Raw genomic sequence first — 14,953 nt, forward strand, 5'->3', positions numbered from 1 at the left:
GCTAAATACACGATCTTATGTAAAAGCCCTCAGAAATTAACCATTAATCACCATCACATCTTAAATTTATTCATGTGGGAAAATTGCTTGGCTTTATTATATGTTATTGATACAAAAATAGATTGCCCTGGAATGAATTAAAATACAAGCATATATTTTCATCAATTAATAATCAAAACCTGACTACATACTTTGTACACATCACTAATATGGCTCTTCATGCTATGCCACTAAACAAATATCCAAGTAGTGAGTAAGTAAGAAAGCATCACTAGACTAACATTTCTATTGCAGTTCAGGTGTAATTACATTTTTGTACTTGTGTACATATTTACAGGATAACAGGCATTATGAGAATGTGGGCTTTAGTTTACCAGTTTTTAATGGAAAATGTCTTTTATTTGCGTGTTTGTTTCCAGTCAAGTTCTCTATGAGAAACTTGGACCTCAGTGATGATAAGCTTCAGGGAAGTGGTACAGCAATTAGCAAGTACAAGAGCTAGTTCCATGGGGAATTCAGAAATAAGAGCTTTCCTGCTGGGATAAAAAGAGGCAGTATTGAAATCAAAATGTTTTGTTATAATACTTGATGCTATTAAAATCAGTTTCTGCCGAATTCTCTCACACGGGAATGAAAATTCTTTTGTGTGTAGTGACTGGCACAGTTAAGAAATGTCTAATGTCAAAACAGAAGCCTCAAATAATTTTACAGATGAAAACTTTAAAAAAAAAAATGAGAATCACATTAAGAAACAGACACTGTTTCCCCAACATCCCGAGCAAGCAAAGGTCTCACATTTTGCCTCTTGCACTGTGAAGTTAAATTCTAAATAAACTGGACATTTGCAATATGCAACAAACAACTTCATGTTCATTTCTCATTACAGTGGTCCTATTATCCATAGAGTGTCTATGGATAGGCATAATAAAAATATGTAAATCTGCCATAAAGCCAGTACGTTCTGAGCTTAGTTATATGCACTCCTTTGCTTACTGTGTGTAATTAGCATACAGAAATAAATTGTTGTCAGGTTTCTTATTCACTTGTTTTTCTATAAATATAAGTTGAACAGGTCAAATTAGGTTTTAGACAACAAAAGAAATGAAAGCATCAGTCTTTAAATGTAGAAGAACCACTCTGCAGCCATTCAACAGTTACATACTACCTCGAAAAGGCTGATTTGGCAATACAAATGTCCTTTGCATATCCTCTAAAGGACATACAAACCATTTCCTTCAATTAGTAAAGTTAAGATGATGAACAGCAAGAATTTGAAATTTCTTTTTATTCCAAATGAAAATAATTGTAATTTGATTAGAGTTGTATCATAGTAAAACTTCATTTTATGACATAAATGCAATTTGACCACATTCTAAAATATTTTAATGGGAATACTCATTGGAAAGGATGTCATGAAATACGTTAGCATTTCTCACTATTAGAAGTCTACATTACCATCTCTACAAGAGCAGAACACCAAGACTTTTCCCAAGCTCCTATGTCCCCACAAAGACAATTTTGTTCACTAAGAAATTTTTCAAAGTGGAAATTAAAATTCCAGGTATTACAAATTAAATCACTCTCTAGTATAGTTTAACAATAAAACAGTATTTTTTGTGTCATAGTCAAGTAAATAAATATCAAGTAAATGGTCACATACATACATATTTGTACGTGTTTCTATGTGTGTGGGCTTCTACTGAATCAGAGTCCATATGCTTAATTTAAACAATATTATTTATAACTAAATTAACTGGAGTTGAAAAGTGTTCCCTCCCAAGTGTTAGACAGGTGTACTTCTGAGTCATGATGAAACCAATATTTCAATTCAGAGAAACTAGCAGGCTCTGTCAGAAACAGACCCACCTGAAGTAGGGCTGAGGAGACTCTGGCAATGCCCTATCCACTCCCACTCATGTTAGTTTGCTTAATGCCACTGTGCAGCAAAAACATTATGCTGCTGACAGCATAGCAGGACCCTCATGTGGTCTCACTCATAGTTAATGCAGAAGGGTTGGTTACGCTTGTTAGGGTAGGGAAGATTACTCGTGAACATGATATTTACTTACTTAGAGAAGTGCACAGGAGACAGAGGGGTCGGCAGGATGCCAGGGTTTCCTGCTAATGCTGTTGGGCTATATGCTGGGATAGACCAGTGGTTTGCTGGGTGCAGCCTGCAAGAACATACAACCTACATCCTTCTGCCATCGTGATGTACTTACAGTGACACAGGAAATCAGCTTTTTGTGCAGCACATGGGTATAGAACAATTTAGAAAGGCAAAACTAGACAGCTTGTATAATAATTCATCACATAAATGGCTCTGCTGCTTGCCATACTAGCATAGGTTAACTCCAATGAGTTCTTGGCGGCTTTGATTATTCTCCTCTTTTTTATTACAGCACCTTTCTTGACATCAGAGTGTCCATTGTACTTTACTTCACCCATAGATCTCTTTTTCCCCAAATTCACTGCTTCCATTACCTGTACCCACATAACTTACCCTACTTTGGCAGAAGGAAAAGAATATACAGCCTCCTCCTCATGAGGTAATCAATAGTGCTTCAAAGATAAGTCAGCCTGCAAAGGCTTGTAAATAAGTGTCACTTCTGTCGTCAACAGCCCTCCATATGTGACATTTGTAATGCTTTTAGTCTCAATTGACCTGACCCAAGGGAAAGATGTCAAAAAGCCTTTGATGAATTGCAGCTCCTGAAGTTACTGCTTCACTGGAGAATCATCACCTTATGCCACACTGCTTTTTTTCATAAACATCAACTTAGGCTTTATTCAAATGTTATATATATCATAGATGAACTCTTTAATGAATGATAATCAAAAAGTGAAGTCATCTTTGTTTAAAAGGACACTATACAGTGTACCCTAAAGCAGTAACACTGTAGATTATACTTTGGGATTACTGTATTCCTAACAGAGCATTTAGCTGACATAGATGTAATGAAACACTGACCAGGAACTTCTAAAGAGCCACAGTTCAGTGACAGCTACTAGAACAGCTCTGTAGCCAGCAGTTACTACAAGGCATAGGCACAGTCCTTCTGTCAGTAGAGTAAGACAGACAGATCCTCACAGAGCAAAAGCTTACCTCCATCCTTTGAAGAGCTGGCAAGGGAAATGCTATAGTCAATGCTATTCTAACAGACTAAAACACTGATTAAAAACATCATCTTCTGCTATAACCCTTTTTTTTAGTTGGTTTTAATAGGTTGCTTCATCTACAGTCAAACATAAAATAAACAATGAGAAAATAATTATCTTGATGGAAGTAAAACAAAAGAATACAAGAAAAAAACCCTTTAACAATGCTCTCTTGTACACTGGTCATAAACTCAAAAATATTAATCCCTCCCAAGTTTTATCTTGGAGACTGCCCTCTACATATCATCTTGCAAGTTTAAGCTTGTGTGGTTTGTGATAAAGTCCAATTACTGGAAAGTGGCATCTCCTCACATTCCCAGAGGGAAAACAGATACATTTGGACTTTATAAGAAAAGTGCTTTATTACCTTTTCTATTTGCACATACAAACTACTAAGTATATAAACATGAAATACTTATCACTGAATCACAGAATAATTCAGATGGGAAAGCAGCTCAGGACATCTCTAGTTGAGCTTCCTGCTCAAAGCAGGGTCAGTTTGAGATTGGACCAGGTTGCTCAGGACGTTATCTAGTAAGGATGGAAACTGCACAAACTATAAATCTATGCAACTGAAAGAAATATAATACAATTTTTTAGATATATCTCTATATAAATAATACTATAATTGAGTTAGAAAAGCAGCTGATAATGTTCAAAGAAGGTTTGGATATGAGGTATTAGGGGATACATATATTAGACAGAGTTGGATATAAAATTAGAATTCATTGTAAAAGAGGCAAATAAAGGTGAGGTTTGTTTCCTCACACCATAGATAAAACAGTGCTCTGGGAAAGACAATTTCTAAGTGAAACATAAATCATAAATGTTATAATAATTTGACTTCTAACGGCACTATGCCCCTGATGAGAAACCAACTGTAACTTAAAAAATCAAGATCTTTGAAATGTAGTGGTACAAATTCAAAGGCACTGATAGCAAAACTGCTGCTTAATTGCTGCGACTCTAACTCTTCACTGCCATCTTGGGCAAACATAGCAAATTGACTGTTCCATTTTTAGGGGCCATGATCATGACGTGCAGTGTTATTTCTACTGGTATGCCTGAATGTTTTTTCCTTCTGATTTGCTCCTGTGAGATTTCAAAAATAGCAAAGCTGTAGTGGTATCAAAGATCTGTAATTCTCTCACTGCATATACTTTATAAATGGTATGCACTTTAATATTCAAAAAACAAGACTCTTCTGTCCACTGAACTGAATGTCTACATGCATGTTAATGGTAGACCTGATTTTCCTATCAACACTAGAGGCAGAACCTTGATACATATCAACCATTACTCTTCTATTTTTATCATATGTGGCAAAAACAGAAGTCTGCTTGTCTAAACTAGGTTTGAAAATAAGTGCATTTTTTTCCATTTCTATAACATCATGTCCAAGACACATTTGTTTTCCTTTGCAGTCTCAGGTGACTCCAAAGGTAAACTATTCACACTCCATAGACTGTTCAACATAAAATAAATGATGGGGAGATGGCAGTTGTATTTTTTGCCTTCCACATTTTAGCTACATTTGAGGATTTTTGGGTATCAAAATTTTAAATAATGTGTCAAATATTAACATGGTTAATAGTGAGCCTTGGTATTAAAATTTGATATGTCCCTTGATCTTATGCTAACAGTCAAAATACTAAAAATAAAATACTAAGATTAAAAAATACATGTCTTGATCATTTCTCTAAGGTAAATGGTCACTGTTGTAACTGGTTTATTAGAATCCTTCATTCCATTCAAGGGTTCATGTAATTCTCAGGTTTGTGCAAAGGAAAATTGCACCTAATTATGAACATTTTTAAGGCCCTGTAAGGTACTTGCACCAAAGAAAGACAACTAATCATACCACCAGGAAACATCCTATAGGCTACAGCCAAATTCTCCCTAGGTACCAAATTTTAATTCAGACTAGAAAAAAGATCAATTTGTTATCTTTCATTGTTACTATTCCTAAGAATTTGGGCTCCAGGTACATGATGAGATATTACTATAATTAATAACCCCTCAAATAATGGCAAATGGCTATGATAAAAAGGTCTCACTTATGGTGAATAAAGCTGTAAAGGGAATAGGCTGTGAATCTGTATGCAAGTCAGCAGTTAGGTACTTCACTTGTGTGTAATAAATATTTACTTCTAAAATAATCTAAAAGCTTCTACCCAAGATTAGGTGCTCAGACAAGAATACAAGGCAATTGATAACCTTGGAAAAGTTACCTAGTAATTATCCATCCAATAAAACAGTGATTTTTGTTGTCATAAGGTTTATACCTTCAGCCTTCTCTTAGGCCCTAAAAAAATGGATTTTGCCCTACTGCAGAACTCTGCTGATCTCCCAGGGTTGACACTCACTGGACAGTAGGCAGATAGGAAATTAATTCAGCCTTGGTGTCCTCTCAGAAAATACTTGAACTGTTGTCTTTTGTAGTAAGCAAACCTAAATCAAGCGAGCCTGTGAGATTTCAGCAGTGGCAGTATGCCCAGGCAAGAGGGAGTCTTTGAAAAAAGGACCATCTCAGGCTATAGAGCAGAAGCAGGGTGGTTGTTCATAAATTTGTATTTAAACTGATACCAGAGACCAACAAGTAGACCAAGAATGAGAGCTTTGTGCATTTTTATTCTTTACTTGACGCTCCAACCACTTTTGGGGTCTAATGTTACACAGAATTCCATCCCTGAAGAAAAGAGGAAAAGATAACGGGCATGGTTCTGAAAGTCTCTTCATTATGAATAACTTGGTGGGGATAACTTATGAAAAATTGCAAGCTGATCAGAAAATATTGTGTAACTGCTTGGACCCAAGGATTATTCACTGAGGCTAGGTCTGCCATTTTTGCTCCAGCGTGGCTTACTAAATAACTTAAGCATTAAGAAATGCAGTCTTCTACTTCTTTCTCTCTTAACCAAGACAAAAAAATACAGAATATGTAAGGATGTGCTAAAGCACATGATCTAAGCTATACCTCTTCTTCAGCCTGGGTTTTCAGGCTGTTGTCATCTGTAATGAAAACAAAGCTTTGGGGAATGAAAGTCTTCTCTGTCCTGCTGTCCCACTGCTGGCAGCAGCCTCACCCTGCTGATTCCCATCATGTTGACATCTCTGAAAGGTGACAATTCCCTTGGCAGGTCTAAAAAGGTTTTATCTACAAGGAAGAAAAGGTAGTCTCAGTTTTGTTTCGACTCCAAATCTTAAGGATGGGAATACACAATGTGACTTCACATCAAAAGAGAATATTTAAATAGGAAGCTGCTTAGCAAATAAAGACAATTCCATAACTTGAGCAATGCAGTTTAAAGGGTGGGTTTAGCAATGCCATGTATTATCTGCACTATGCTTGGATTCAAAAAGGGTCAGCATACTTTTGTGGAAAAAATAAGGGTGAAAGGGGGCATTTTCCACCTAGCTCCTTGGCTTTTATGTTATTTCATAGCATATCTTTCATAGGAAAATATTAATAAAACAGTCCAGTGTGGAGTCAAAAATGTTCAGATATTGGTAACTGAAACAGTGATCCTTAAAATAACTAGTAGGCATTTCAACAATTAAAATGAAATCATCCCAAAATCTTTCTTGTGGGTAGTATTATTGTTATAGTCTATTTTTCATAAATCCATCTCCTAGGCTGCTAATTAGTGTTTCTTATTCCACAAGGGTTTAAAGCGCTTGCTGAATATTGGCTCACATAGCCCTTGCAACTTCTGATGATGAAACCTTCACAAACTACTGATGATTCAAGTAGTCTTTGCATTTTTTTTTGTTCCAAGTCACTGGAATTGGCTGGTTTTGACTCACAGCCCCAGGTTGCAGACTACCTCTTGCCAGAACTCCTGCAGGTGTCATCTCCCATACACAGAAATGAAAGCTCTGACACTGATCTGGGGAAAACTTTTCAGATCACAGTAGTAAGTAATTTGCCTATAAGCCACAAGTTACTAGACTTGCTATATTGCTGCTTCACCAAGCTTCTTCTCTCCATCATAAGAACAAACTCCCAAACTCCCCCAAATGTTCAGTTACAGGGCAGAATAAAAACTGATTTCTCTAAGTAACTCTCTCTGCAAATTTCATTTGATACAAATGGTAAGATATTAATTGTAAAACCTGGTGGCAACTTTATCCTATGAAGTGATATATTTTATTTTTCCAATAACAACTCACAGAAGTATATAGCAAAGCAGTGAGAACACTAATTGTTTTCAGCTGTATTTCCTTCTTTGTGTGACTTCCAAAAGCTGGTGCCTTGCTAGAATCCAACAGTCTGCACTGCTTTACCTGAAAGAATATAAGTAATCAGCTTGTTCTGACACACTTCCCTTCTACCATAAGATGGCAGACATAGTACATAAACTTCCAATAATATACTAAAAATTACAGTTATTAGGTCAATATGTATATGATGTTCACTATTGTCCTTAGTGTATGAACCAGAAAACAGTGGTCTCACAGTACCATTATCTCCTGCTGCATTCATGGTCTGCTATTGGTCCATTGCTGCAGCTATTTCAAAAAAACATGACTTGGCAAGAAAAAAAAATAATAAAAATTTGATCAGGCATAAAATGACTGTATTTTTGGTTAAAGTGCATAACAATAGCACAATATAGGTATGGTATAGCTTTTGCTTTTATGCAGCTGTTTAGTATGCTGTAGGTATAAATGAAACTTAAACCAAGCATCAAAACTGAACCTTTCAGACGTTAATGTGATGATAGTTGTGTTATTATGAGCCTAATGATATCTAGTGCACACAAGAATACATAGGTGTCATGCTGGGAAACCAATGATCTGGCTCTTATTCTGACTGCAGGCAAAGAATGTCTCATCAAAGCTACAAATTTCACGACTCTGTTCCCAAATTTAAAACCCTTAAGGAAATGGCTTTCATGGTTCAACAGTTTTAAAGGGTTGCTCTTACTTGGCTTTGTAACAAGGAAATTAATAGTTCTTCCAAACAAATCAGAACTATGCCATAGCTCCATGCATTTTCATGCTGTTGCCTTCAGCATTTCACTTCCCCCCCCCAGATAACATCGCTGCAGAATCCACACTGAATTCACGGTGGGGAAATATTTATTACCTGCTATGATTTCGCTCTATAGCCTTAGATAGGTGATAGAAGTCATTTACTCATTGTAAAAATTGTTTTCTTTAGGTCATGTGAAATAGAGGTAGTTTCTAATCAATCTTCACTTTTCAGAGTAAAACCAGAGTAAAACCTATCCAGCCTAATGTCAGGGAGAGTTAGCTTCTGTAGTGTGATGCAGAGCAACCAACCAAGAGGTAGGCAGCTTATGGAACTGCAATAACAGAGAAGCACTGAAGTGAGATACCTCTCTGTCAGTATGGTTCTCTCCCTTTAAAAATTCCTACTGTGCAAGTATTGAAGTTCCTCAGAAGGAATAATTGTTTTTAATAGTTCTCTTAATTTAAAGGTATACAAACGCTTTCTAATGAGCAGAAAATGAATACTGTGTTAGGATTGGCCACTGCACGTGACACAGTGCATATAATGCACTATATCTAGTGTTGCTCAGGAGAAAAACTATAAATGAGCACCAAATGTCCAGTGTAGCAATACACTTCAATATATCATTATGAAAAAACAAAATACTGTGGATTCCCATTTAGTCATAAGAAGTTACACATATGCTGGGATTAAAATACCAAGACATATCTGCTTTAGTTCCTTATGACTGCACCACATTTTAGATCCAACAATTTCAATGCCTGTGCAGCTACAGACAGGAAATTAACATCCCCTATGTCAAAAGTACCTTTATTTTTATAACTCATGCCAATCATTTAGTCCTATATTTAATGTAGGAATGTAGCATTCAGAACAAGCATCCTTGCATGATAACAACAATTAGGTAATAGACTAAGGAAAATCATCTAACAGCAAAGTATTTCCCATAAGTCTACAATACAACGTAAATCACACTCATAAATCAGAAACATTACTCTGTGAGTGATTGACAAGAACTTTCACACCTCAAACTGTTGATCCCCAGACATTCTTTCTAAGGTCAAACATTCAGGTCAGACATTATTTTCTAAGAACAAAAATTATAGTAATAGAGAAATTTGCTCTTCTCTGAGTATGAAGTGGTTGTCTGTGATACAAAACAGTGTTGGGAGTCCAAAAAATTCTCTATATCCCACTGTACCACAGGAGGGAAAAGAGCAAACATGGAGGACTGAACAAAAATCAACAGTAATTCACCATTAACTGCACAAAAAGCAGGGAATTTGCTCTAATATGAAGAAAATGACAGCTTCTCCTCAGGCACCGAAAACATAATTATCCCCTAAGCCACCCTAAAATAGCTATCACTAGTGCAGCCCAGAAAACTGCAATTCCCAACTGGGGAGCACCACCACTGTCATGCATGAGAGGGATGCAGTGTGAAGTAAGTAGTACTCCATCTAGATTTTCAGATCACATGTGACTCATTATTAAATAACAGCATGGAAGGGAAAGAGAATCAATTAAAAAGAACATTATAACTGGCTGTTTGCACACATGTACATAGAGGTGCCTATGTGTGTTTGCATAAAAAGAATATACTGCTTCATATAAGTTTCTGTAATCAGTTGAATTAAAGCTGTCTCAACTTTTGTTCATCCCACCTCTAAGTTAGCTTTTAGTTCATTCATATAAGCTTTGAACTTCATTCTGCAGTAGCTGTTTGCAGTATCCAAATTGGCTTGTATTTCACTGCAGCATGGACACAACTTTAATAATAAAGTCACAATATTCTGCATCAGGTTTTCATCTTAGTTCTGATAAGCAGTAACACTCAGAAGTATCATGTCATAGTCATGCAGGAGTGTTGCAGCCATCTGCTTTACACAGTGCATTGTATAAAAAAACCCCTCTGGACACTAATGAAAAACATATATGACAAAAATGTAATTCATACTGGTAGTCTGAAAGCTCAAGAATGAAAAAGAAATCAATTCAGCTGCAAATTTTAACTAGATCAGGTTAACAACACTGACTGTAGACTTCTAGTGACATATGCTGGATTTCTCATAAAGAAGTTACCTAAAAGTAGGATTTATGTAATTATAATTTTACACTAAATTTTTGAATAATTTAGGAAAGAAACAGAAATACTCCTTTTAAGCTGATCAGCATTATGCATCAAATGAAAGGTTCTGTACCTTTCTGTACCTTTTCTGAACTATTTTTCTCACTCAGGTGTTCGAGAGCCAAGTAATACCTTTTCATACAAAACCTGAACACTGAATAACCACCCTTCTCTTCTTAAACACCCATACAAGTCCTAGGCTGTCAGAGGGCATAGACTCACAGCAAAAGGACAAACGTGCTGCCATGGACTGAAATGAAATAGATTATTTTGCAGAAATGAGACCCTGTCTGTTTATTTCAGACAGGATAATTTGCATGGCTAAACCCAAACATCAAGTGCACTGGAGATGGGGACAGGCAGAGACATGGCCACAATCCACCCCAGCCAATAAATCCCCCTGCCATTATGCTACCTTTGTGTAAGTCCCAAGTAAACTTCATTTTTATAAGCTACTAGTTCTGTCCTTCAAAATTCACAGGCCTTTCAGCCTGTTCCAATGGAAACCCTGCCCCTTCTTCAGATCCTGTTGAGAATAAGCTCTGAGAACTGACTGTGCCTTTCTGGGTTAGTCTGAAAAAAACAAAAGCATTCCCTTTGTTCTCATCTACCCTGTGATCCTTCACACTGCTGCGCAGAGAATAGTCCCTAAGGTCCTTCAGGGTAAAACTCAGTTTCCATCTTTCCTAAATCTGTCTCTTCCACTGCAGTGAAGACAAAAATCATATTCCCCCTCCTTTCTGAGATGGTTACAGTAGCTGATCTGCACCAAATGGACCAATGCTGAATTTATTTTATATGCTAATTTACATGATAGCTGCATTCGTTAAAATGAGATCTAATGTTATTAAACTCCTGTAGAGTAATTGTGATTGAAATTTGTCCACGAACTACACACATTCGAACCTCATGAACCAGAAAAGAATTTATAAACGATATTGCTTAAGCACAGGCATGTTGTTTTTAAAATATCTGAAACTATAATTTACACAAACAGGATAAAATTCAGGGTGAATATTATTTACAATCTAACACTCAGTACACAGAATAACAGTAAAAATATAGAAGAGTGGGAAAAGAGGTTAAATTTTTCAATTAAATACAATTAATTTTTTCTGGAGCAAGATAAACTTCACTCATGGGACACCGGTGAGTGTTGTCTTAATCCTAAAACAATCAGTGAGATTTTTTTGTTTCTTTATTGCAATCTGTGAAACTATTGGGCTATAAATCTACCTCTGATTTTCTTGTACTAACCTTCCCATTAACTGACCTGCACAGGCTAAAAAGCAGAAGTAAATTGCAAAACAAAATTAGGACTATAGGAAGAAAAGTTATTTTAGATATTTATTACTCACTTGAAAATCTAATGACACAGTGACAAGTTATTTAATTTTGTTGGAATGGAAAGATTAGCATGAAGGAATTAGACCTGGGTAGGATGGCCTAATCAAGATGATAGCTTGATATTCATTAAAAGACAATGATCACGTAAAGATGGAAGGTTTACATAAAGAAAATTATAACGCAACAAGAAACCAACTAAAAATCCCATGATACAAATGTAAAACTCATTATTTCTGAAAACATACTATACATATAAAAAAATCCTTGCCTCCACCTAGTCCTCAGAAACATTTATTTTAATCACTGATCGTAAGAAATTTCAGAACTCATTTAGTAGAACATATTTATCTAATTTTTAAAAACTCTTGCTCAGAAGTACCAAAATATGCCTGAGTTATAACTATCCTTTAAGGATAACATTTCTTTGTAGACTAAAATATAAAATTGCGCTTTTTTCTGAGTAAATGCTATTAGTGATGAATAACCCATCAGCTTTCCATAACGTGTTCAAAAAGCTTTCAGAATTTTATTGGTATGGTACTCAGTTCTGATAATTCAGCTTTTAATGCAATCAAAAATATCACCAGGAGCTACTTAATTAATTCCCCAGTGAACCATGAATTTAATTTTCAATGACTTTATTGAGAACTTTTTTTGTTAATTTTACAATGAGAAACTATAATCACTGTTACACAACTTGCAAATATTTCAAACAAGACAGCAATCTCCTATTTTTTTGACTTTTTCTGCTCCAAATTCAGCTCCTGAGATGGATTTTCTGCTTCAGCTTCATTTTCATCTTCCTGTAAAAGAAAATGAAAACATGAACATTAATCAACTTATTGAAGAAGTACACCTTTTCTACTTACGCAGATGTATAGAATTCTGTAAAGACTTTTGCCATCTTTTGTCTGACCAACAAGCATACAAATGAGCAAAAAATGTCATTTATTCAAGTGCTTAATTTTGCTCAAGAATTAAAATAAAAATGATAAGTTTAAACAAGTCTAATCACCTATTTATAGCAGAAGAATAATTTAATGAGTAAATATTTTACTGACCAATTTACTGGATGGTTACATAAAGAAATTACTAAACCACACAGAGATGACAAGATTTTCAAATGTCTGCAGTAGACAGTATTATACACCTTTCCTTTGTTCTTGACCAGAGGTTTCCACTAAATTACTTTTGAATGCAAGAACTTTCATCATTGTACTAAAAATTACTTCTGAAAAGCATCTGCCATTGAAAAATGTTTCATTTTTTTGAGATACTTTTTTTGAGATACGTTTACTTCACCATTTGATAAAAGACAATAAATTTAACTTCAGAGACACTTTATGTGCTGCAACATCGTATTTTTGTCCCATCTAGCATATTTTCTTGACAGGTCTGCCAATTTTCCAATTACTTGTACCACCATATGTTATCTGAAGATCAGTCAGGTCTAAAATAGGAAACATGAGCATGTCAGGCAGCAGCAGGCTTACAATATTCTACAGCTTCAGCTCCAAGAGTAGGGCTCATAACTCACTACAGGTTGCTCTGGATCTCACTGAAAAAATGAAGTGACATCATAATGCCCGTTTCCATAGGAATGGATACTATTTTGTGTCCAGTACAAAATCATGACCTCCAAAGTATAAATTATGGAAGACTGAGAAAACTGTTTTATAAGGCAACTTGCAACCTACTGCATCAGGAAGAGTCCTTATCACAATTTCAAAGTACGTCCGGTTTTCCTGCCTGCATTTTAATTCAATTTACAGAGAATCTTCCATGTTTCAATACACAAGAAATGAACTGACATTTGGGAATGAAGAAGCATCCTGGTTGCCATATCACCACTCATTCCAAGTCGACAGCTGAGAGATAGGAAACACCAGGGACATTAGGTGGGACCCAGGAACCCAGGGTGTAGTATCCCGATTTAAAACAGCATCTTCATTCTTGTAGGAAAATAATTTTATCTTTTTACATCCTAGTCCTTTTTTCACCATTAAAGCATGCTTTGTAGGAATGACTATAATAAAGTTTTAGAGGCAGAAAACATATTGGAAGATCACATGGGCAGCACTATAATAAAATTTTAGAAGTAGAAAACATATAGGAATCTCACATAGGCAGCACAAAATATGGAAGATCTCATTTAAAAAAAGTGGTCTTGTAATATGTTACACAGAACTAAAATAAAATGGAAAAGCTAGTTGTTCTATTAAAGAAGCAGACACTCTAAGCCATTCTGCCTTTAAACCCTCTGACTTCTGGGGACAGGCCAGGCAGTGAGAAATATTTACGTGACTGACCACTAAAGGCTAAAAGCATTTTTTCTTATCTTTCTGGACTGTCATCTCTCCAATTACCTTTAAAACATGTAGAGAGCCCTGTGGCTCTTTTGGTTTAGGTGAGAAACAAGTCTGTGCTTGTGTGTGAAACCAAAGACTGCTGATTCACTGAAATCAGAAGTGTAGAATATATTCAAGAGAGTGCAATGTATAGTCCATATACAGATGTCAAACTTCCAAAGAAAACACAAGCAGGGTAGAATGGGAAACTACAAAGGAGTGAGGTGTAACTAAGCTTAGACGTACTGCTTACAGGTGACAAAAGAATAAATGGAATAAAAAAAACACCCACAGGAACTTCTGGCTGCTATAGAAAAACAGCGGGTTATTTAACGAAGAACTTCTTAATAAAAAACAGCAAATCTGCATGTTTCTGAAGGTTCCTACAGAAGTTGTATCCCAACTGACCTCAATGCCAACTAACCCACATCCCTAGAACACAACCTGATATTATTCCAATGTCCTGACTTGTGCTCCCTCATACAGGGAATATAAACCCTATACTATCATTTTTTTTTCCCAGAACACTTGACATAATGCTTAGGGCTTCCTCTCCTAACATACAGAGCATGCAGAAATTTCAAAGACAACAGAGTCCTACCTCCACTGAGGGCCACAAGAGGCACATTAGGTTCAATACATCAGCTTCCTGAGACTATTTTTTGAGGACAACAAAAGGTTTCATCTAGTGAAAGAGGGTTTTTTTTAACAGAATCTTCTGGCTTTGTGTAGACTTGAAATGTTTTAATTCTGTGCTCAAAAGGTCATGCTTGTGCTCTGGCAGATTTCCCAGGTTACAGCAGCAGCTGCAGTGATCAGCTTATCTGAGATGCAGAAATGATGGCTGAGTGGTGATGGCAACTCCAGGAGTTGCTCGGTGTGAATACTCAAAATGGAAGCATCTGCTTTGGTATATTTTGCAGAACTAATACTCTTTCCTTTGTTGGTCTCCTGTTGCTTAAACTAAGTAAAACATATTCAAACAGGTAA

General features: G+C 36.0%; 1 protein-coding gene across 4 annotated transcripts in view; it reads right to left on the minus strand.

The window, feature by feature from the left end:
• PHF14 (PHD finger protein 14) overlaps nucleotides 1–14,953 on the minus strand; it is a 362,909-nt gene that overhangs the window by 191,264 nt on the left and 156,692 nt on the right. For 3 of the 4 annotated variants that reach the window (XM_051786020.1, XM_051786018.1, XM_051786017.1), the window contains one exon: nucleotides 11,603–12,418. The exons of the other annotated variant lie outside the window; for it this stretch is intronic. In XM_051786020.1, coding sequence (XP_051641980.1) covers nucleotides 12,344–12,418 — 75 coding nt within the window. In that variant the 3' untranslated portion in view covers nucleotides 11,603–12,343. Of the gene's footprint in view, nucleotides 1–11,602; nucleotides 12,419–14,953 lie in introns of those variants that run through there. 4 annotated transcript variants of the gene reach the window in all.

This window comes from Manacus candei, unplaced genomic scaffold (genome assembly GCF_025592945.1).
Source record: "Manacus candei isolate 608988 ecotype Guabito, Panama unplaced genomic scaffold, ASM2559294v1 h1tg000021l, whole genome shotgun sequence".
In the NCBI taxonomy this organism is placed as follows: Eukaryota; Metazoa; Chordata; class Aves; order Passeriformes; family Pipridae; genus Manacus; species Manacus candei.